Here is a 24,039-nt window from a genome sequence, read left to right on the forward strand (position 1 = left end):
GTTTGATGGTGTTCATGGTGTGGATGTAAGTTCCCAGCAGCACTCACCTCCAACATCTTCACCTCCAACATCTTCACCTCCAACATCTTCACCTCCAACATCTTCACCTCCAACATCTTCACCTCCAACATCTTCACCTCCAACATCTTCACCTCCAACATCTTCACCTCCAACATCTTCACCTCCAACATCTTCACCTTCAACATCTTCACCTCCAACATCTTCACCTCCAACATCTTCACCTCCAACATCTTCACCTCCAACATCTTCACCTCCAACATCTTCACCTCCAACATATTCACCTCCAACATCTTCACCTCCAACATCTTCACCTCCAACATCTAGCACACTAGCTTCATTCGACACAGAAACCAAGTTTGTTCTCACTGGGCTTGAATCAGACCCCTGCTGTAGAGACTCCTCTAGTGGTCACATGTAAAAACGACACATCCTAAGGATTACACACAACTTAACATGCATGCGTACATGTGTTTATGTGTGTGTTCATGTGTTTATGTGTTCATGTGTGAGTGTGTGTGTTCCAGGGCCACCCTGGGGTGGCAGGGTCCCCCGGCCCCCCAGGGCTGGATGGCTGCTCTGGGGCTCCAGGAAGACCAGGGGGGCCCGGACGCATCGCCCCCCCCGGACCAGAGGGCTTCCCTGGGCCACCGGTGAGGGGAACCCCCACCTTCCACCTCCGACCATTAACCAGCTACCACCTTTTGTTACTTCCGGTTTGCTTATTGTGTCACTTCCTGTTCAGGGACCACCTGGTCGGAAAGGAAGTAAGGGAGAGCCTATCTACAGGTCTGCAGTCAGTCTGCTTGTAAGTGTATGTGTGAGTGTGTGTATGTGTGAGTGTGTGTTGGTGAGTTTGTGTAGGTGTGTGTACATGAAGCTATTTTGTGTTTGGCAGAGTGACCCTGGGCCTGCTGGTGATCCTGGTGGACCTGTAAGACGACATCATAATCATCATCATCATTCTCTTCATCATCACACCTTACACATACACATACCTCAGTCAATGCAGTGATCCTTATCGCACTAAAGACATATCCTGGCCAGTTCTTAGATCTGACACACCGAGATCTGCTCTCACCTTCTGGATCTGTGATCCACTGCTCTCCCCTGGTGAGGATCATCTGTGCTCTGTTGCTTCACCTGCAGGGTCCACCTGGGCGTCTGGGGGTCAAGGGCCATAGGGGACCACCTGGACCAGCGGGGCTGGACGTGAGTGGGGGGGGGGAGAGCAGTAGCTGAACATGAGTGTGCCTTATAGGACTGCTTGTGAACTAATCCGATGCAGCCAACGTTACTCTTTGTAGTTAGAGTTTAGTTTTAAACTACATAATGTGCATGCTAATTTGGCAATTTAACTACTTCTACTTCTGTTGTCCAAGAGCCCTAATGCAACACTGCAAGGGGAATTTGGAACAACAAGTAGGTCTATGCTAGCTAATGTTGGACGACAAGGAAGTAACACAACATGTAGCGTTGGCGTGATGTCATTTCAGACCTTCACTGTCCTCCATGTCGGTGCAGTTAATAACATTTTGACATATTCTTTTATAGTTGCTTGGCCAGTTAATAACATGTTTCAGACATAACACATGACCAATTTCCCTATTTTAGTCCATTGATACCTTTCCTGTAAAAGTAAAGTTAATTCTGTTGATCCGACAATGCTACGTGTGTTACATAATATTTGTCTGAGTTCGCCATTTCGTTAGCCTACTACTAGCAAGACAAGCTGAACTGAACCAAGGTAAGTTAGCTAAGCTAGTTTGACTCAAACTTGGACATAGTTATTCTTCAACTTGTAAACTTGTAACTATTGTTAGTTTGGTTTGCATACAACTCAATAAATACATAATTTAACGTTATTTTGTTGTTGCTAGTTAGCTAAACCGCGTGATGTACATAGGTTTAGCCAAACTTACCTGATATGAAATGAATATTTATTATAGGTAATTTTTTTAAGGGTATTTTTAATTAGGTTCTTGTTAAGACCTAGCTATATTTACATATTTTTGATTCTGACATGATTGCACAACACGACTCCTTCAGACGGTCACGGTCTTTCGCAACCCACATGCGCAGTAGAACCTGCATGATGTCAGCCCACAGGCGCAGTAGAACCTGCATGATGTCAGCCCACAGGCGCAGTAGAACCTGCGTGATGTCAGCCCACAGGCGCAGTAGAACCTGCGTGATGTCACGCAGTGATATATTGTTTTTATCGCTGTGATATATTGTTTTTATTATTGTTGCTTGCTTTTTTCCACAGGTACACTTGCACTTATAGCAGTTCATGTTGTTTAATTGTAACTTGTTTAACTACATGCTCTTATGGTTCTTCCCTTTGGCACTTATTTTGGTTGTTCACAATGTGTGCTTCATGTTTTGGCTACTCGCAATGTTTTGTGGCTATCTCGTTGTTATGATCAGTGACCTATGCACTTTGTAAAGCTCTCTCTTGGAAGTCGCTTTGGATAAAAGCGTCTGCTAAATGAATAAATGTAAATGTAAGCCCACATGCGCAGTAGAACCTGCGTGATGTCAGCCCACATGCAGTAGAACCTGCGTGATGTCAGCCCACAGGCGCAGTAGAACCTGCGTGATGTCAGCCCACATGCGCAGTAGAACCTGCGTTATGTCTGCCCACCTGCAGTAGAACCTGCGTGATGTCAGCCCACAGGCGCAGTAGAACCTGCGTTATGTCAGCCCACATGCGCAGTAGAACCTGCGTGATGTCAGCCCACAGGCGCAGTAGAACCTGCGTTATGTCAGCCCACATGCGCAGTAGAACCTGCGTGATGTCAGCCCACAGGCGCAGTAGAACCTGCGTTATGTCAGCCCACATGCGCAGTAGAACCTGCGTGATGTCAGCCCACAGGCGCAGTAGAACCTGCGTTATGTCAGCCCACATGCGCAGTAGAACCTGCGTGATGTCAGCCCACAGGCGCAGTAGAACCTGCGTGATGTCAGCCCACATGCAGTAGAACCTGCGTTATGTCAGCGTGACGTGGTCGGATAATTCACCTGAAGGTGAATTGAGGTAGAGACAAAAAGAGAGAGTGAACTAGAGATAGAGATAATATTCACAGTGATAAATAACCAACCTCTTTCTTCATCAGGGTGATGACGGGCCCACAGGGTACAGAGGCCCATCTGTGAGTCTATAAGCACACACACACACTCACACACAAACACACACACTCACACACTCACACTCACACACACTGTTGTTGCAGGGAGACCGGGGCACGTCACTGGCTGGTCTGAAAGGTGACGAGGTGAGTCTGTTCTGATATCATCAGTCTGAATCATGGGTTTCATCAAGTTCAGTTACAGTATTACTGTTCTCAGGACTGAACACTTTGCCATGCATGATGTGGGGTTATAATCTCTCTTCTTGTCTCTTTTCTCTCATCTTCTCTGCTCTCATATTTCTGCTCTCCTCTCTTTTCGACTCTTCCTCTCCTCCTCCTCTCCCCTCCTCTCCTCTCTCCTCCTTCTTCTCCAGGGTGACCCTGGCTCTCCAGGGCCCCCTGGTCCAGATGAGTTAGTTCAGTCTCCAGACATCTTCTACCTGAAGGGCTTTAAGGTACGAAGCTGCCCTTACTATAGACCTTACTGCTCCTGTAGAGCCTCACAGTAGACCTGTCTGTCTTTTTCAATATTGTGTCAGAAAATCTCAAATTGAAACCAGATTATTCTAATCATGTCTGGCCTACTTCCACACTCTTTATTTTTTCAATAAGGTTTTTAACAAAATTCAAACAAACTGCTAATCTCTGATAATAGCATGAAATCCACGCTTATTTTAATAACTTTTTCTCAAATTCACATTCAAAAAATGTGTAACTTGTGTGTGTGACCTGTCTGTCTGTGTGTGACCTGTCTGTCTGTGTGTGACATGTCTGTCTGTGTGTGACCTGTCTGTCTGTGTGTGACCTGTCTGCCTGTGTGTGTGACCTGTCTGCCTGTGTGTGTGACCTGTCTGTCTGTGTGTGACCTGTCTGCCTGTGTGTGACCTGTCTGTCTGTGTGTGTGACCTGTCTGCCTGTGTGTGTGACCTGTCTGTCTGTCTGTGTGTGACCTGTCTGCCTGTGTGTGACCTGTCTGTCTGTGTGTGACCTGTCTGTCTGTGTGTGTGACCTGTCTGTCTGTGTGTGTGACCTGTCTGTCTGTGTGTGTGATCTGTCTGTGTGTGACCTGTCTGTGTGTGACCTGTCTGTCTGTGTGTGTGACCTGTCTGTCTGTGTGTGACCTGTCTGTCTGTGTGTGTGACCTGTCTGTCTGTGTGTGTGATCTGTCTGTCTGTGTGTGACCTGTCTGTGTGTGACCTGTCTGTGTGTGACCTGTCTGTCTGTGTGTGTGACCTGTCTGTCTGTGTGTGACCTGTCTGTCTGTGTGTGTGACCTGTCTGTCTGTGTGTGACCTGTCTTTCTGTGTGACCTGTCTGCCTGTGTGTGACCTGTCTGCCTGTGTGTGTGACCTGTCTGTCTGTGTGTGTGACCTGTCTGCCTGTGTGTGTGACCTGTCTGTCTGTGTGTGTGACCTGTCTGCCTGTGTGTGTGACCTGTCTGTCTGTGTGTGACCTGTCTGCCTGTGTGTGACCTGTCTGTCTGTGTGTGTGACCTGTCTGTCTGTGTGTGACCTGTCTCTCTGTGTGTGACCTGTCTGTCTGTGTGTGACCTGTCTGTCTGTGTGTGACCTGTCTGTCTGTGTGTGACCTGTCTCTCTGTGTGTGACCTGTCTGTCTGTGTGTGTGACCTGTCTGTCTGTGTGTGACCTGTCTCTCTGTGTGTGACCTGTCTGTCTGTGTGTGACCTGTCTGTCTGTGTGTGACCTGTCTCTCTGTGTGTGACCTGTCTGTCTGTGTGTGTGACCTGTCTGTCTGTGTGTGACCTGTCTGTCTGTGTGTGACCTGTCTCTCTGTGTGTGACCTGTCTGTCTGTGTGTGTGACCTGTCTGTCTGTGTGTGACCTGTCTCTCTGTGTGTGACCTGTCTGTCTGTGTGTGACCTGTCTGTCTGTGTGTGACCTGTCTCTCTGTGTGTGACCTGTCTGTCTGTGTGTGTGACCTGTCTGTCTGTGTGTGACCTGTCTGTCTGTGTGTGACCTGTCTCTCTGTGTGTGACCTGTCTGTCTGTGTGTGTGACCTGTCTGTCTGTGTGTGACCTGTCTCTCTGTGTGTGACCTGTCTGTCTGTGTGTGTGACCTGTCTGTCTGTGTGTGACCTGTCTCTCTGTGTGTGACCTGTCTGTCTGTGTGTGACCTGTCTGTCTCCAGGGAGACAGGGGGAGCCCAGGACTGTGTGGACCCGGAGGCCCAGATGTGAGTGGTTGCACAGTACACTGTGTGTGTGTGCGCAGTACACTGTGTGTGTGTGCGCAGTACACTGTGTGTGTGTGCACAGTACACTGTGTGTGTGTGCGCAGTACACTGTGTGTGTGTGCACAGTACACTGTGTGTGTGTGCACAGTACACTGTGTGTGTGTGCACAGTACACTGTGTGTGTGTGCACAGTACACTGTGTGTGTGTGCGCAGTACACTGTGTGTGTGTGCACAGTACACTGTGTGTGTGTGTGCACAGTACACTGTGTGTGTGTGTGCACAGTACACTGTGTGTGTGTGCGCAGTACACTGTGTGTGTGTGCGCAGTACACTGTGTGTGTGTGCGCAGTACACTGTGTGTGTGTGCGCAGTACACTGTGTGTGTGTGCGCAGTACACTGTGTGTGTGTGCGCAGTACACTGTGTGTGTGTGCACAGTACACTGTGTGTGTGTGTGCACAGTACACTGTGTGTGTGTGTGCACAGTACACTGTGTGTGTGTGCGCAGTACACTGTGTGTGTGTGCGCAGTACACTGTGTGTGTGTGCGCAGTACACTGTGTGTGTGTGTGCGCAGTACACTGTGTGTGTGTGTGCGCAGTACACTGTGTGTGTGTGCGCAGTACACTGTGTGTGTGTGCGCAGTACACTGTGTGTGTGTGCGCAGTACACTGTGTGTGTGTGCGCAGTACACTGTGTGTGTGTGCGCAGTACACTGTGTGTGTGTGCGCAGTACACTGTGTGTGTGTGCGCAGTACACTGTGTGTGTGTGCGCAGTACACTGTGTGTGTGTGCGCAGTACACTGTGTGTGTGTGCGCAGTACACTGTGTGTGTGTGCGCAGTACACTGTGTGTGTGTGCGCAGTACACTGTGTGTGTGTGCGCAGTACACTGTGTGTGTGTGTGGATTTATTCTTCTGTTGACCACCTGTGTGTATAATCTTCTGTTGACCTCTCTGTGTGTGTGCGTGCGCGTGTGTGTTTACAGGGTACCAGAGGCTCCTATGAAGGCGTGAAGGGAGAGAAGGGGATTCCTGGTTTCCCTGGCCTGAGGGTACTGTGTTCTACTGACTGTGTTCTGCTGTTTTCTACTGCAGTCTTCTGTGTTCTCCTGGTTTCTACTGGGTTCTACTGTGTTGTCCTCGTTTCTACTGTGACCTACTGTGTTCTACGGTCCTTGACTGGTTCCGTTTCTTTCCAGGGTGTTCTGGGGTTTCCAGGACAACCAGGTCCATCAGGAACACAGGTACCACAGCATATCCCACACACCTCTTACTTCATGGTTATTCATGTTCCTGGGTACCCTAAAGTAATGATCTCCTGTCACTAAGGGTTACCCTGGAGAAAAAGGACTTTCTGGACTCATAGGGAACGCCGGACCAAAGGTGTCAACACACACTAACACACACACACACACACACACACACTAACACACACAAACATGAAATATGCACACACACCATGGGCTTCTGTAGGAGTCACCAAGCTGTCCTGTCCCTCCCAGGGTTACCTAGGAGAACCTGGCCCCCAGGGGCCAACATTATACATCTCCCAAAACCATACAACAGGAGAAGGAGGTGAGGTGGTGGGGGGTAGCTCTTGGGAAAGTATTGGGGAGTGTGTCTGGTGTGTGTCCCAGGTGTGTGTGCTCATGTTGTGTGTCCGTGGTGTTTGTTCCAGGTGTGAAGGGGGGGCAAGGGGAGCTGGGCCTTCCAGGACAGAGAGGAGAGCCTGGTGACGCTGGCCTCCATGGACCTCCAGGACCACCAGGGGGCAGCCTGCCAGGTACACCTGTTCCTGGACCCTCCCAGTTACACCTGACCCTCACCCTGACCCTGCCTTTACCCTACATCACCACCTCCATATTCTCTCTCTGTTACTGCACATGCTGAGTCTGCTGGCTGACCTCTGCCCCCAGGTCCTCCAGGGCTGCCAGGCAGAGCTGGGACCCCCGGCTCTAAGGGCTACAAGGGGGACCCTGGCAGGTATTATGACCTCACACCCAGCGAGGGGCCCCCAGGATCCACTGGGGCCCCGGGGGCCAAGGGCTTCCGAGGCCCTCCTGGCATCCCAGGTATAGCACTCACACACCATGTACACATACCGTGCACACACACCACTGGCTCTAATGGTTCTCCATTTACACTCGTGACTTGTGACATCATCTCTGTGCGCCTGTCTGGATGCTCCTCCCTGGTACATCATTGCTGTGACATCATCTCTGTGTGCCTGTCTGGATGCTGAATGGACATGCCTTCAGGATGTCGAGGTGAGACTGGTCCTGTTTCTGATCCTGTTCTTGGTTCTGGTCCAGTGTTTCCCCTAGGTTTACAGCTTGGGGGGGGGGGGGGGGGGGGGGGGGCATGTAGAGAGAGAAATTACATGCCGTCATGTAAATAACATAAATAACATAAGGCCATTTAGTTTGTTTAATAAAATAGCAAGCTATAGACCTGTTTTATAGGAAAGGTAACCTTAAATGACTTATTTTGTGATCTGGCGCTATATTAAAAATAACATTAAAAAAATTATTTGAAAAACATTACTTGACCTTCCAGGGGGGGCGGGGGGGTGACGTTGGAGGGGCAGGGCGCCCCCCTAATATAATGGTAGGGGAAACACTGTGGTCTGGTCCTGATGGTGGTCCCGGTTCTAGTGCTGGTTCTAGTCCTGGTCTGGTCCTGGTCCAGGTCCTGGTTCTAGTGCTGGTTCTAGTCCTGGTCTGGTCCTGGTCCAGATCCTGGTTCTAGTGCTGGTTCTAGTCCTGGTCTGGTCCAGGTCCTGGTTCTAGTGCTGGTTCTAGTCCTGGTCTGGTCCAGATCCTGGTTCTAGTGCTGGTTCTAGTCCTGGTCTGGTCCAGGTCCTGGTTCTAGTGCTAGTTCTAGTCCTGGTCTGGTCCTGGTCCAGGTCCTGGTTCTAGTGCTGGTTCTAGTCCTGGTCTGGTCCAGGTCCTGGTTCTAGTGCTGGTTCTAGTCCTGGTCTGGTCCAGGTCCTGGTTCTAGTGCTAGTTCTAGTCCTGGTCTGGTCCTGGTCCAGGTCCTGGTTCTAGTGCTGGTTCAAGTCCTGGTCTTGTCCTGGTCCAGGTCCTGGTTCGTGATTTGTGTCTGTGTTTCTCCTGCAGCCGCCATCTGTGCTCCTGGAGATCCTGGACCACAGGGGGAACCTGGAGCCCCTGGGCCCCCGGGACAGGCTGGCATGAAGGGAGTCAGAGGTGTGTGTGTGTGTGTGTGTGTCAGTGGGGCAGGGGTATTATTTGCTTGAGTATATTGTTTGCTATTGTTTGTCTGTGTGTGTCCTGCAGGCCCAGTAGGAGACTGTGAGTGTGTCCTGGTGGAGGGCCAGAATGGGGCACCAGGCCCAGAGGGTGTCCGGGGCCCCCCAGGGTACGATGGGCTCCCAGGGACCAGCGGTCTGAGAGGGGAGCTGGGCCCCAACGGAGACCCCGGCCTACCTGGACGTCAGGTGAGCACTCACCCTAACTCTACCTGAACACCGTAACTCTACCTGAACACCTTGACTCTACCTGAACACCTTGACTCTACCTGAACACCTTAACTCTACCTGACCACCGTAACTCTACCTGAACACCGTAACTCTACCTGACCACCTTGACTCTACCTGAACACCTTGACTCTACCTGAACACCTTGACTCTACCTGAACACCGTAACTCTACCTGAACACCTTGACTCTACCTGAACACCTTGACTCTACCTGAACACCTTAACTCTACCTGACCACCGTAACTCTACCTGAACACCGTAACTCTACCTGACCACCTTGACTCTACCTGAACACCTTGACTCTACCTGAACACCTTGACTCTACCTGAACACCTTGACTCTACCTGAACACCTTGACTGTACCTGGAGGTCAGGTGAGCATCGGAGCTGTGTTTGACATCCCATACATACTGTACTATGTTTACTTAATGTTCTATCATACTTGTAGCTGTATATTTATGTACATATTCTTTGCATAGTTTTATGACTTTCTGACTTTGTTATTCCTTTATTTTTACATTTTATATTTCGACTTGTGAATTATCTGTATTTATCTGTTGCTGTAATAGTGAATTTCCCCAGTGTGGGCTAAATAAGGTCATACAATACAATATAATAATCCCATGCACCTCTCTGGTCTCCAGGGTAACCCAGGACTTCCTGGTCTGAGGGGGGTGAAAGGTCAAAAGGGCACGGCCTTCGGGACCAACATCAGAGGTGGGCAGGACCATAGATATATATAAAGGCTAGATGTCTCGTCCGTGTTGCCGGCCAACGGAGTAGAACGTCCGCACATGGTGGCCATCTTGCTACAGTCAACTCGCTCACCGATTTTTAAACGGTTTGGTTTGTTATCAACGTCAGAGATGTCGTTATGCCACTGCATACTTATGAATAATTATGTTATTTAAAAAAAAATTGCGACATCTCTGACGTTGATAACAAACCAAACCGTTTAAAAATCTGTTGAAAATTGAGCAAGTTATGGTTATTTAAAAAGTACATGTAGCACCAACACAATGTTATGGGTGAGCGAGTTGACTGTAGCAAGATGGCCGCCATTTGCGGACGTTCTAGACTCCGCCGTAAGACATCTAGCCTTTATATATATCTATGGGCAGGACCCGTGGAGATCCTGAGGCCTGATTGCTTGATTACTGATTGATTGATTAAATTATGTTAATTAATGGATTGATCTGACTAAGCCCACACTAACATAACATGTTGTCAGTGTTGGTCGGCATGTCATTGTTGTGTGTTGTTAGTGAAGTTCCTCTCTGTCCGTGCAGGACTGAAGGGAGATCCAGGAGCTGCAGGCTTCAGGGGCCCCACAGGCTCACCCGGGAGCCCAGGACTGGACGGCTCCCCTGGGCCGCAAGGAGACCCAGGACCGCCTGTGAGTGGATCACCAGGACTCCTAACTGGGGTTCAGTCTGATGGGACTGTAGGAGATACTGCATGCAGTCATAGTCATGAATGACATCACTGATATCTACAGTGTATTTATACTCAAGAGAAAGAGGGAGAGAGGGAGAGAGGGAGAGAGAGAGGGAGAGAGAGAGAGAGGGGTGGGGGACATACATATACCTGCAACAGTTAACAGAGAAATACAGTACACTGTATGTATAAATATATAGACATACAGTCTATATATGAGTATAGACTCTAACCGCCCCCGCCCCCCCCCTCCTTCAGGGGGAAGGCGTGGCAGGGACCCGTGGTGTTAAAGGTGTCCTAGGCTCCCCGGGTCCCCGGGGGCCCCCAGGCAGGGCAGGCCCCTCAGGGTGGGGGGCCCCAGGTGGCCGAGGGTACCCTGGAGCCCCTGGAGACAGCGGCCGGCAAGGGCCCCTTGGCCCCCCTGGCACCTCCGGACTCCCAGGTTAGTGTCTGTGTGTGTGTGTGTGTGTGGTCTGATGGCTCGTCCTCTTGGTCTAACGGTGTGGGTCTCCCTCTAGGGGACATGTTGCCCTGCCACCCCTCAGGCCCTGGCACCCCGGGCCAGAAAGGACCGCCTGGATCCCCAGGTGAACATCTCACTCCACCACACTCGGTGTGGGTCTTTAAGAGTTCAAGTTAGCGTGAGCCTAGTCAGATCAGCCCCCACTGTGAACTGTTAATCCTGACCAGCTCTGCCTGTGATTGGCTGTGCTCAGGTAGTCCCGGCCCTCCAGGAATTCATGGTTTCCCTGGTAACCAAGGGTTGATTGGGATCAAAGGGAAGAGAGGAGATGATGCTGGGAGCTGGGAGACCGGACCCCCAGGTAACACACACACCCAGGTATCACACACACACATTCAGGTCAGGTGGTCAGGTCAGGTTGCTGAGCGGTTAGGGTATCGGGCTAGTAATCTGAAGGTTGCCAGTTCGATTCCCGGCCGTGCCAAATGACGTTGTGTCCTTGGACAAGGCACTTCACCCTACTTGCCTCGGGGGAATGTCCCTGTACTTACTGTAAGTCGCTCTGGATAAGAGCGTCTGATAAATGACTAAATGTAAATGTAAACACACAAAGACAGAAGTAACATACACTCACACACCTAGATAACACACACACGTATGCACATGCACATACACACACAGGTGTATGTGTGTTTCCTCTCAGGACAGTCTGGGGATCAGGGGGCTCCAGGGGAACCAGGCCCCAAGGGCATCTCTCTAGACGGGCCCCCTGGCCTCCCCAGCCCCCCTGGGGCCCCCGGCCTCTGGGGAGCTCCAGGAGACGCCCTCAACGCCAGGCCGGGACGCCCAGGACCAGGGGGCCCTCGTGGGTCGCTGGGGAGGAAGGGAGTCCCTGGTCCCTCCGGCCTGCCTGGAGCTCCAGGTACGATCACATCACAACAGTTACGTTTCTATTCATTCAGCAGATGCTTTCACCCAAAATGATGTGCAAATGGAGCAAAACTGCAGCAGAAGATCAAGGATCAGAAGTGCGTAGGTCTAACAGTGTTTCAGGGATGGTCGGTACGCAGGTCTAACAGTGTCCCTCATGTGAGATGTGACTCCTTCATGATGTGGTCAATAACAGATATGCTCTTGCTTGCTGTCCGTCATAGCTCCTTCACTTCACACTCCTCAGATACGACGCCACAACTGGACACATCCCAGAAATATTCCATGACGGATAGACATTCAAAACTTAAATTAACTTAAACATTTTATGTCTAGTCTTGTATATTGATGATTGTATATTTATTTATTGTTGATGATGTGTTTCCGTACAGGTTTCCCTGGCCTGCCTGGGGGGCTGGGGCACAAAGGACACCCAGGAGATCCAGGTTACCCTGGATCCCCCGGCCCCCCTGGCCAGGACCACTCAGGCTGCCCTGGGTCCCCCGGCCCCCCTGGACCATCTGGTTTTACAGGACCAGCAGGTGAGAACCAGCAGGGTTCCAGAGGGTTCTGGCAGGAACAGAGCAAGTTTTATAGGGGGCCGGGACACCAACCTGTGGTTTCTGTCAATGTCATTTTGTAGACGCTTGTATCCAAAAGTACGGGGGGGGGGGGGTGTGTGTCTGCACACGCATGTGTGTGCGTGTGTATTTGTGTGGGTTAATGCGTGTGTGTATTTACATGTGTGTGCGTGTGTATTTGTGTGTGTGTGGGTTAATGCGTGTGTGTATTTACATGTGTGTGCGTGTGTATTTGTGTGTGTGTGGGTTAATGGGTGTGTGTATTTACATGTGTGTGCGTGTGTATTTGTGTATGTGTGGGTTAATGCGTGTGTGTATTTACATGTGGGTGCGTGTGTATTTGTGTGTGTGTGGGTTAATGCGTGTGTGTATTTGTGTGTGTGTGGGTTAATGCGTGTGTGTATTTGTGTGTGTGTGGGTTAATGCGTGTGTGTATTTACATGTGTGTGCGTGTGTATTTGTGTGTGTGTGGGTTAATGCGTGTGTGTGTTTACATGTGTGTGCGTGTGTATTTGTGTGTGTGTGGGTTAATGCGTGTGTGTATTTACATGTGTGTGCGTGTGTATTTGTGTGTGTGTGGGTTAATGCGTGTGTGTATTTACATGTGTGTGCGTGTGTATGTGTGTGTGTGTGGGTTAATGCGTGTGTGTATTTACATGTGTGTGCGTGTGTATGTGTGTGTGTGTGTGTGGGTTAATGCGTGTGTGTATTTACATGTGTGTGCGTGTGTATTTGTGTGTGTGTGGGTTAATGCGTGTGTGTATTTACATGTGTGTGCGTGTGTGTGTGTGGGTTAATGCGTGTGTGTGTTTACATGTGTGTGCGTGTGTATGTGTGTGTGTGTGGGTTAATGCATGTGTGTATTTACATGTGGGTGCGTGTGTATTTGTGTGTGTGTGGGTTAATGCGTGTGTGTATTTACATGTGTGTGCGTGTGTGTGTGTGTGTGGGTTAATGCGTGTGTGTGTTTACATGTGTGTGCGTGTGTATGTGTGTGTGTGTGGGTTAATGCGTGTGTGTATTTACATGTGTGTGCGTGTGTGTATGTGTGTGTGTGTGGGTTAATGCGTGTGTGTGTTTACATGTGTGTGCGTGTGTATGTGTGTGTGTGTGGGTTAATGCGTGTGTGTATTTACATGTGTGTGTGGGTTAATGCGTGTGTGTGTTTACATGTGTGTGCGTGTGTATGTGTGTGTGTGTGGGTTAATGCGTGTGTGTATTTACATGTGTGTGTGTATTTACATGTGTGTGTGTGTGGGTGTGTGTGTGTGTGGGTGTCAGGTGCCAGTGGAGCAAAAGGCATCAGGGGAGACCCAGGTGTTTCTGGAGCTGTTAGGGGGCCTCCAGGGGCCCGGGGTGCCCCAGGCCTCTCCTCCCCAGGAGACACAGGCCTTCCTGGGCCACAAGGAGACCAGGGCGTGCCTGGCTCTCCAGGACTCAAAGGTTAACCGGACAGGCATTTATCTGTGTGTGGTCATGTTTATTCTTAACAATGATAAACAAGGAAACATCTATTTCATATGTGGCATCCCTCCCCAGGAGAGAGAGGGGCCCCTGGTAGGCCTGGGTCTGGGGGGGCCTCTGCCCTCCCTGGGCCCCCCGGCCTCCCAGGGAGGAAGGGCCAAAGGGGCCCTGATGGTGCCCCAGGGGGTCCAGGCCTCCAGGGCTCCAAAGGTAGGCTATGTTCTACCTGCCCTCCTCCCTCCTCTTCCTCCTCTTCCTCCTCTTCCTCCTCCTAGAGTTCACACTCCACACCTGTCAATCACAGCACTTTTTAAAACATTTTTTGTTTATGATTATAATTGTTTTATGTTAAATTCCCCCTCTCGCTCCTCTCTCTCGTCCCCCCAGGTCATACGGGCCTCCCGGGGCCACCAGGTCAGCGTCCCAGCAACATGGACTACATCAAGGGAGGCATAGGGCCCCCCGGCCCCCCAGGGCTCAACGGGTTCCCTGGACCCCGAGGTGAAGGAGGGACACACACTCCTACACTATAAACATATACACACACACAGACCCACTTACACACACAGGAATACACTCTTCCATCCTGAACATTGAGCTCCTCCACACAGGAAAGTTGGAATCAACATATCCATTGTTGTTGTTGTTTACATGTCCACAGGGCCCAAGGGTGTCCAGGGGCCCCCAGGACTGAAGGGGAGGGATCATGTTGAGGGGCCCATAGGGGAGAAAGGGTCCTCGGGCCCCCCAGGTAGATCAGGGAGCCAGGGCCCCCCTGGCCCCTCCGGACCTAAGGGCTTCCAGGGGGTGGTGGGGTTTCCAGGGCCTGTAGGAGACCCGGTATGCCTCTCTCTTATGTACCTCTCTGGTAGAACCTCCTTCCCCTCCTCCTCTTCTCTCCTCTCCTGCCCTCCTTCCCCTCCTCCTCCTTCCCCTCCTCCTCTTCCCTCCTCTCCTGCCCTCCTTCCCCTCCTCCTCCTTCCCTCCTCTCCTTTCCTCCTTCCCATCCTCTCCTGCCCTCCTTCCTCTCCTGCCCTCCTTCCTCTCCTGCCCTCCTTCCCCTCCTCCTCTTCCCTCCTCTCCTGCCCTCCTTCCCCTCCTCCTCCTTCCCTCCTCTCCTTTCCTCCTTCCCATCCTCTCCTGCCCTCCTTCCTCTCCTGCCCTCCTTCCTCTCCTGCCCTCCTTCCCCTCCTCCTCTTCCCTCCTCTCCTGCCCTCCTTCCCCTCCTCCTCCTTCCCTCCTTCCCCTCCTCTCCTGCCCTCCTTCCTCTCCTGCCCTCCTTCCCCTCCTCCTCTTCCCTCCTCCTCCTTCCCTCCTTCCCCTCCTCCTCTTCCCTCCTCTCCTGCCCTCCTACCCCTCCTCCTCTTCCCTCCTCCTCCTTCCCTCCTTCCCCTCCTGCTCTTCCCTCCTCTCCTGCCCTCCTTCCCCTCCTCCTCTTCCCTCCTCCTCCTTCCCTCCTTCCCCTCTTCCTCTTCCCTCCTGTCCTGCCCTCCTTCCCCTCCTCCTCTTCCCCCCTCCTCCTTCCCTCCTTCCCCTCCTCCTCTCCTTCCATCCTTCCCCTTTTCTCCTGCCCTCCTTCCTCTCCTGCCCTCCTACCCCTCCTCTTCTTCCCTCCTTCCCCTCCTCCTCTTCCCTCCTCTCCTGCCCTCCTTCCCCTCCTCCTCTTCCCCCCTCCTCCTTCCCTCCTTCCCCTCCTCCTCTCCTTCCATCCTTCCCCTCCTCTCCTGCCCTCCTTCCTCTCCTGCCCTCCTACCCCTCCTCTTCTTCCCTCCTCTCCTTCCCTCCTTCCCCTCCTCCTCTTCCCTCCTCTCCTGCCCTCCTTCCCCTCCTCTTCTTCCCTCCTCTCCTTCCCTCCTTCCCCTCCTCCTTCCCCTCCTCTCCTGCCCTCCTTCCTCTCCTGCCCTCCTTCCCCTCCTCCTCCTTCCCTCCTCTCCTGCCCTCCTTCCTCTCCTGCCCTCCTTCCCCTCCTCCTCTTCCCTCCTCTCCTGCCCTCCTGCCCCTCCTCCTCCTTCCCTCCTTCCCCTCCTCTCCTGCCCTCCTTCCTCTCCTGCCCTCCTTCCCCTCCTCCTCTTCCCTCCTCTCCTTCCCTCCTTCCCCTCCTCCTCTTCCCTCCTCTCCTGTCCTCCTTCCCCTCCTCCTCCTTCCCCTCCTCCTCCTTCCCCTCCTTCCCCTCCTCCTTCCCTCTTCTCCTCTCTTTCTCTCCCTCCTCTCCTCATATATTGACACATGTACGACCAAGCACAAGACAGTGTAACCATAACAACGTGTGTTTTGAACCCTGCAGGGCTACCCTGGTTTCATTGGTCCTTCTGGTGACCCTGGGTTACCGGGCCACCCCGGAGTGAAGGGTGAGTAGAGATGGAGGGAAGGGGAGGGAGAGAGATGTAGTCTTAGTCTAACCTCCCCCCCTACACAGGTGACCCTGGGGAGTCTCTGGGCCAACCTGGCCCCCCAGGACCCAGAGGACCTGCTGGAGACCCAGGACCTAGAGGTGACACACACTCTCACACGCACACACTCTCACACACACACACTCACACACACACACACATTAATGTATCTGTTGTTTTTTATATCCTATTCTTCATGTGGATCCCTGACTCTCCTCTCCCAGAGTGCGAGGGTGAGTCCAGCAGACATCCCACCCTACACAACCAGTTCAAGTGTAACAGCACCCATTCAGTCTTGAAGAGATAGTCACCAGTCCTCCCCTGCCCTCCCTCCTCTCCCTTCTCCTCTCCCCTGCCCTCTCTCCTCTCCCTTCTCCTCTCCCCTGCCCTCCTCTCCCTTCTCCTCTCCCCTGCCCTCTCTCCTCTCCCTTCTCCTCTCCCCTGCCCTCTCTCCTCTCCCTTCTCCTCTCCCCTGCCCTCTCTCCTCTCCCTTCTCCTCTCCCCTGCCCTCTCTCCTCTCCCTTCTCCTCTCCCTTCTCCTCTCCCCTGCCCTCTCTCCTCTCCCTTCTCCTCTCCCCTGCCCTCTCTCCTCTCCCTTCTCCTCTCCCCTGTCCTCTCTCCTCTCCCTTCTCCTCTCCCCTGCCCTCTCTCCTCTCCCTTCTCCTCTCCCCTGCCCTCCTCTCCCTTCTCCTCTCCCCTGCCCTCTCTCCTCTCCCTTCTCCTCTCCCCTGCCCTCCCTCCTCTCCCTTCTCCTCTCCCCTGCCCTCTCTCCTCTCCCTTCTCCTCTCCCCTGCCCTCCTCTCCCTTCTCCTCTCCCCTGCCCTCCTCTCCCTTCTCCTCTCCCCTGCCCTCCTCTCCCTTCTCCTCTCCCCTGCCCTCCTCTCCCTTCTCCTCTCCCCTGCCCTCCTCTCCCTTCTCCTCTCCCCTGCCCTCCTCTCCCTTCTCCTCTCCCCTGCCCTCTCTCCTCTCCCTTCTCCTCTCCCCTGCCCTCCTCTCCCTTCTCCTCTCCCCTGCCCTCTCTCCTCTCCCTTCTCCTCTCCCCTGCCCTCTCTCCTCTCCCTTCTCCTCTCCCCTGCCCTCCTCTCCCTTCTCCTCTCCCCTGCCCTCCTCTCCCTTCTCCTCTCCCCTGCCCTCCTCTCCCTTCTCCTCTCCCCTGCCCTCCTCTCCCTTCTCCTCTCCCCTGCCCTCCTCTCCCTTCTCCTCTCCCCTGCCCTCTCTCCTCTCCCTTCTCCTCTCCCCTGCCCTCCTCTCCCTTCTCCTCTCCCCTGCCCTCTCTCCTCTCCCTTCTCCTCTCCCCTGCCCTCCTCTCCCTTCTCCTCTCCCCTGCCCTCTCTCCTCTCCCTTCTCCTCTCCCCTGCCCTCCTCTCCCTTCTCCTCTCCCCTGCCCTCTCTCCTCTCCCTTCTCCTCTCCCTAGCTGCTCAGGGTGCTCCAGGGGACCCAGGACGTCCAGGTCCTGCAGGACAGCCTGGACCCAGAGGGAGCCCAGGGGCAGCAGGCCTGTTTGGGGCAGCAGGTACACACATTTTCTACTTTTTAGATTTTTAGATTTTATATTTCAAACTACATGTTTACCGTATGCACCTTCCTGCCATAATAAATTACTTGTTTGTGCAAACTAACTTAATAAAAATTATTCTGATTCTGACCTCCCCCTTACAGTTCAGGCTGTGTGTGGGGGTTGAATATGTGTATCTGATGCTGTGTGTGTGTGTGGCAGGCGTCCATGGTCCCAGAAGCCCCCCAGGACGTTCAGGGTCTCCAGGCTCTCCAGGAACCCGGGGAGGAGAGGGGCCTCGGGGGGGCCTCGGACCCCCAGGAGCCTCAGGTACACACTCCTTCACACAAACACTCTCCTCTCTCTCTCCTCTCCAGAGATGGGAAGTAACCAAGTACAAATACTTCCTTACTGTACTTAAGTAGATTTTTCTTGTATCGGTATAGAAACTTTTTTGTGTTGTGATGTGTGTGAATGAAAAGTTTCCCCCAAAAAGTTTTGAAAGGTAAAAAAAATATTTTCAATACTGTCCTCCTCCCCTCTCTGTGTTTGTCTCATGTGTGTGTTCCTTCTCAGGGCCCCCCGGGCCCCCTGGCCTGGACGGGCTGGATGGACTGCAGGGTCCCAAGGGTGCGAAGGGGGCGCGAGGTGAGAGAACACACACATACACACCTCACACACTACTACAGCTACACACATACACACCTCACACACTACTACAGCTACACACATACACACCTCACACACTACTACAGATACACACATACACACCTCACGCACTACTACAGCTACACACATACACACCTCACGCACTACTACAGATACACACATACACACCTCACACACTACTACAGATACACACATACACACCTCACGCACTACTACAGCTACACACATACACACCTCACACACTACTACAGATACACACATACACACCTCACGCACTACTACAGATACACACATACACACCTCACGCACTACTACAGCTACACACATACACACCTCACGCACTACTACAGCTACACACATACACACCTCACACACTACTACAGCTACACACATACACACCTCACACACTACTACAGCTACACACATACACACCTCACGCACTACTACAGCTACACACATACACACCTCACGCACTACTACAGCTACACACATACACACCTCACGCACTACTACAGCTACACACATACACACCTCACACACTACTACAGCTACACACATACACACCTCACGCACTACTACAGCTACACACATACACACCTCACGCACTACTACAGATACACACATACACACCTCACACACTACTACAGATACACACATACACACCTCACACACTACTACAGATACACACATACACACAACCACAGATTCTGTCCTCCTCCCCAGGCCAGGAGACGTCTGGGCCCCCAGGACCAGAGGGCTTCCACGGGGAGAAAGGAGCAAGAGGATACCCTGGGCCCCCAGGTCCCTCGTACCCTGGACACCAGGGCCTCACTGGGCCTCCTGGCTTCCCTGGTAGGCCCCCTGGACACACACGCACACACACACTCCTGGCTTCCCTGGTACACAGTGTGTGTCTTTCAGGTGACCCGGGGCGACCAGGACCTGCAGGTGTGCCTGGAGGAGGGTGTGGGGGCCAGGGGAGAGGACCTGCAGGTGTGCCTGGAGGAGGGTGTGGGGGCCAGGGGAGAGGACCTGACGGCCACCAGGGGGAGCCTGGGGACGAGGGACCTTCAGGTGACTGTGTGTGTATCACCTGTGTGTTACAGGATAGTGTGTGTGAATGAAAGTGTGATGTGTGTGTGTGTGACAGTATCCATTGTGTGTGTAATGGCATCATGTGTGTGTGTGTGACACCATGGTGTGTGTGCCAATATCCAGGCCCCCCAGGTCCCCCCGGCCCCCCAGGAACCGGCCAGACCATCCCAGGATCCCCTGGGCCCCCAGGTGCCCCGGGCCAGGCTGGGCTGAAGGGCGAGAGAGGGTCCCACGGCCCCCGTGGGCCAGCAGAGCACCCTGGGCCAGCGGGGCCCAAAGGTACGAGGACCCTAACCCTAACCGGGTTTTAAAACTCAACAGAACAGGTCTGTGTTCTTTGCCAACCAGGGAGGTGTGTGTGTGTGTGTGTGTGTGTGTGTGTGTGTGTGTGTCAGGCGAGAGGGGACCACCAGGTGCCAGAGGCCCTGATGGACCATGTGGTCACCTTGGCGATGTTGGACCACCTGGGCCCAAAGGAGACAAAGGCATGACCGGAAACACAGGTGACCTATGACCTCTGACCTCTCTATCTCTCTGACCTCTCTATCTCTCTGACCTCTGACCTCTCTGACCTCTGACCTCTCTATCTCTCTGACCTCTCTATCTCTCTGACCTCTGACCTCTCTGACCTCTGACCTCTCTATCTCTCTGACCTCTCTATCTCTCTGACCTCTGACCTCTCTGACCTCTGACCTCTCTATCTCTCTGACGTCTCTATCTCTCTGACCTCTCTATCTCTCTGACCTCTCTATCTCTCTGACCTCTGACCTCTCTATCTCTCTGACGTCTCTATCTCTCTGACCTCTCTATCTCTCTGACCTCTCTATCTCTCTGACCTCTGACCTCTCTATCTCTCTGACCTCTGACCTCTCTATCTCTCTGACGTCTCTATCTCTCTGACCTCTCTATCTCTCTGACCTCTCTATCTCTCTGACCTCTGACCTCTCTATCTCTCTGACCTCTGACCTCTCTATCTCTCTGACTCCTGCCTGCCCCCCCCCCCCCCCAGGCCCCCAGGGTCCACCAGCTAAACTCCCCTGTAACATCAGCTCTGCCGGCCCACCGGGTCCTGATGGTGTCCGTGGTAACCTTGGTCCCTCTGGCAACCCTGGACCCAAAGGTGGGATGCCTGAGAGAAAGAGAGAGAATGTGAAGATACTATTTGTCATACTGAATGTGTTTGTAGAGTATTTCACTTGTTTGTGCGTTTATATATATTTGTGTTTGGTGGGTTTGTGCGTGTATATATGTGTGTGTGCATGTCAGGCACGTCAGGCACTAAGGGTCCAGCGGGGTCCAGGGGCCCTCCAGGACAGTTGGGCCCCCCTGGTCTCCCAGGCCCTCGGGGGGACCCTGGAGTCCGGGGGGACCCTGGGGACCCTGGAGACCACGGTCACCAAGGCTTCATCGGGCTGCAAGGTACACACACACGCACATCCCTTAAACTTAATGTCATTCTAACCCTCATCCCCCTAGAATAATCCCTAGAAATAGCAATCAACAACTCTCTCTCTCTCTCTCTCTCTCTCTCTCTCTCTCTCTCTCTCTCTCTCTCTCTCTCTCTCTCTCTCTCTCTCTCTTCCCCGCTCTCTACCTCCCTCCCTCTCTCTCTCTCCCTCCCTCTCTCTCTTCCCCTCTCTCTACCTCCCTCTCTCTTACCCCCAGGCCCCACCGGCCCCCAGGGAGACCCTGGCCCCCCGGGGGGGTCTAAGGGGGCCAGGCCCGGGTTCCTGCTGGTGATCCACAGCCAGGCGTGTGAGGTGCCCGTGTGCCCCCAGGACAGCCCCCTGCTGTGGGAGGGTTACAGCCTGCTGTACCTGAAGGGCAAGAAGAAGACCCACCTCCAGGACCTGGGTATGGAGGGGGGGCGGGGCCTGGGTATGGAGGGGGGCGGGGCCTTGGTATGGAGGGGGGGCGGGGCCTGGGTATGGAGGGGGGCGGGGCCTGGGTATGGAGGGGGGCGGGGCCTGGGTATGGAGGGGGGGCGGGGCCTGGGTATGGAGGGGGGGCGGGGCCTGGCAGGGCTGGCATACAGGACTGATTTTCTGGATTTTCTCCTACATTTACATTTATTCATTTAGCTTTTATCCAAAGCGACTTCCAAAAGAGAGCTTTACAAAAGTGATAGGTTAATGATCATAAACAACAAGATAGCCTCAAAAACATTGCGGGCAGCCAAAACATGAAGCATACACTGTGATAAGCAAATAAGTGCCAATGGGAAGAAACATAAGAGCATGTAGTTAAACAAGTTACAATTAAACAACATGAACTTCAAAATTGCAAGTGTACCTGTAGGAAAGCAAGCAACAGTAATATACATTTTCTGCGAGTACAAGTAGCTAAATCAGTTACAACTAACCAACAAATGCAACAAGACCTTCAATAAGTGTCATTGTGTTCCTGGAGGAAATAAACTAAACTAACATCAGATCCAGTCCCGTTCACCGCTCGGAAGGTCAGTACCAGGGTCTGGAATCTGATACGGGCCGTGATGGGAAGCCAGTGGAGGGAGATGAGGAGCGGGGTGACATGGGAGCGTCTGGGTAGGTTGAAGACCAGACGGGCCGCTGCGTTATGAATCCTCTGGAGAGGGCGGGTTGCACATGCTGGGAGACCAGCGAGCAGCGAGTTGCAGTAGTCCAACTTGGAGAGGACAAGTGCTTGGACTAACAGCTGGGTGGAATGCTCAGACAGGTATCTCCTGATCTTCTGGATGTTGTAGAGGGTGAATCTACACAACTGGGAGACTGCAGCAATGTGGGCTGTGAGGGAGAGCTCGTCATCCATGGCCACCCCGAGGTTCCTGGCAGAGGATGAAGGGGTCACCGTCGCAGATCCCAGGGTGATTGAGAGATCGTGGGAGATGTTTGGCTGGGATGATGGAAAGTTCTGTTTTGGCGAGGTTCAGCTGGAGGTGGTGCTTGGTCCTACTGTGTCTCCTCCTCACCCTTTCTCCCCCCCCTCCTCCTCCTCCCCCCTCTCACCCCCCCAGGCCAGGCCGGCTCCTGTCTAAGGGTCTTCTCCACCATGCCCGTCTCCCATTGTAACTCCGCCTCCTGCCACTACGCCAGCCGCAACGACAAATCCTATTGGCTGTCCACCACCGCGTCCGTTCCCATGACGCCGTTCTCCGGCCCCGACATCCGCGCCCACATCAGCCGCTGCGTGGTGTGTGATGCGGCGTCGCCGGCGGTAACCGTCCACAGCCAGGACCCTACCCTCCCCTCCTGCCCCCCCGGCTGGAGGGGTCTCTGGTCTGGATACTCCTTCCTCATGGTGAGGGTGTGTGAGTGTGTGTATGTGTGAGGCTGTGTGTGTGTGTGAGGGTGTGGGTGTGAGGGTGTGGGTGTGAGGGTGTGTGAGGCTGTGTGGGTGTGTGTGTGTGAGGGTGTGGGTGTGTGGGAAGGGGTGTGTGTATTTTAGTGTGTGTGTATTCACTCTCCTCTCTCTCCTCCCTCTCCCCTGGCCTCCCGCCCCCCCCTCTCCTCCCCCCCTACAGACAGGTTTAGGTAACAGGGGTGGCGGTCAGGCTCTGTCATCTTCAGGCAGCTGTCTGAGGGACTTCCGTTCCCAGGTCTTCGTGGAGTGTCAGGGCGCTCGTGGCTCCTGCCACTACTTCTCCAACATGCTGAGCTTCTGGCTGACCAGCGTGGACCGCGCCCAGGGCCTGGGCCACGCCCCCCAGCCCAGTGTCCTGAAGACAGCCGCTCAGCAGCGCCAGCGAACCAGCCGCTGTCACGTCTGCACCCGGGCGTGACCACGCCCTCCTCACCTCTGACCCGACGCCCCACCCTGACTTCCAGAACCAGCCGGACTGCTCTTCATCTGGACCTGCTTGGTCAGGCTGACCAGTCCTGCTGGGTCAGGCTGACCGGGTCAGATGTTGTGGTGTAAATATCTCTAGTTAGGAGTCCAAACGGTCTTTGTGTCTGGTGTCACCCCACACACACACACACACTCGCACCCCCCTCCAGCCCCAGGTATATATCTCTGCTGTCAGATCCTGATCTAATAATCTGATTGTGGAAAATGTCAAAAGTTCAAAAGAAACAAAGTAAAAGATTTCTTGATCAGGTTTAAGTTGATATATTTTTTATTTGTTTCTCCGAACTGACCCCAAATGACCATCGGCGTACAGTACATCTTTAATCTGTTTACAAACATCAGAAACACGGAGTGCAAAGACAGGGGACTGTGCTGTGCTCTCTACTGTTCACAGTGCCTTTTAACACACACACACATGCACACACACATGCACACACACACACACACACAGGACTGACCGTGCTGTGCTCTCTACTGTTCACAGTGAACACGTACACACACACACAGAGACAAACACACTGTGGACATCATCATCATCATCGTCACGGTTCTGAACCTGCTCCCACCAACCCAGGTGCAGAAGAAGGGAATGTTTTGAAACAATCATTAAAAGACCTGCTTACAAGGTAACACACTCACTAATGTTAGCACCACACAATCTTCATCCCTCCATCTCTTTATCCTTTCCTACTTCCTCCTGTCTGCCTGGTATCGGACACTTTTCATGGCCTTGTTGGCTGTCTGGGGAGGAGAGGAGGGGGGGTGAGGAGGGGTGAGGGAGGAGGAGGGGGGTGAGAGGGAGGAGGGGTGAGGGAGGAGGAGGAGGGGGGGTGAGAGGGAGGA

The 24,039-nt window shown here is 53.2% G+C and overlaps 1 protein-coding gene and 1 long non-coding RNA gene across 2 annotated transcripts; both read left to right on the forward strand.

The window, feature by feature from the left end:
- The first annotated feature begins 780 nt into the window (after positions 1 to 780).
- On the forward strand, positions 781 to 1,231 carry LOC134015820 (uncharacterized). The gene is made up of 3 exons (XR_009929264.1): positions 781 to 826; positions 917 to 952; positions 1,168 to 1,231. It is a non-coding gene; the product is annotated as an uncharacterized LOC134015820 (long non-coding RNA).
- A 1,910-nt stretch (positions 1,232 to 3,141) lies between these two features.
- Positions 3,142 to 23,632, forward strand: LOC134015821 (collagen alpha-4(IV) chain-like). Its single transcript, XM_062455354.1, has 39 exons — positions 3,142 to 3,165; positions 3,255 to 3,296; positions 3,527 to 3,607; positions 5,298 to 5,342; positions 6,330 to 6,395; positions 6,543 to 6,587; positions 6,673 to 6,726; positions 6,846 to 6,918; positions 7,022 to 7,126; positions 7,260 to 7,415; positions 7,596 to 7,610; positions 8,463 to 8,552; positions 8,643 to 8,803; positions 9,488 to 9,560; positions 10,133 to 10,239; positions 10,539 to 10,722; positions 10,799 to 10,867; positions 10,997 to 11,104; positions 11,447 to 11,665; positions 12,066 to 12,215; positions 13,536 to 13,697; positions 13,794 to 13,928; positions 14,106 to 14,219; positions 14,380 to 14,558; positions 16,003 to 16,066; positions 16,135 to 16,209; positions 16,333 to 16,400; positions 17,496 to 17,622; positions 17,827 to 17,934; positions 18,181 to 18,252; positions 18,997 to 19,125; positions 19,195 to 19,347; positions 19,492 to 19,647; positions 19,764 to 19,871; positions 20,378 to 20,488; positions 20,644 to 20,787; positions 21,034 to 21,222; positions 22,364 to 22,647; positions 22,871 to 23,632. Exons 1-39 carry the CDS (start codon positions 3,142 to 3,144, stop codon positions 23,126 to 23,128), a joined length of 4,503 nt encoding a protein of 1,500 aa, XP_062311338.1. The 3' UTR covers positions 23,129 to 23,632.
- The last annotated feature ends 407 nt before the right edge of the window (positions 23,633 to 24,039 follow it).

This window comes from Osmerus eperlanus, unplaced genomic scaffold, assembly GCF_963692335.1.
Source record: "Osmerus eperlanus unplaced genomic scaffold, fOsmEpe2.1 SCAFFOLD_135, whole genome shotgun sequence".
NCBI classification, from domain to species: Eukaryota; Metazoa; Chordata; class Actinopteri; order Osmeriformes; family Osmeridae; genus Osmerus; species Osmerus eperlanus.

Bases quoted from the DNA above. Each gene is read 5' to 3' on its own strand.
- LOC134015821 (XM_062455354.1), top strand. From the start codon at position 3,142: ATGACGGGCCCACAGGGTACAGAG. The intron at 6,588-6,672 runs GTACCACAGCAT...CCTGTCACTAAG, and splicing joins CAGGTCCATCAGGAACACAG to GGTTACCCTGGAGAAAAAGG. The intron at 9,561-10,132 runs GTGGGCAGGACC...CTGTCCGTGCAG, and splicing joins CTTCGGGACCAACATCAGAG to GACTGAAGGGAGATCCAGGA.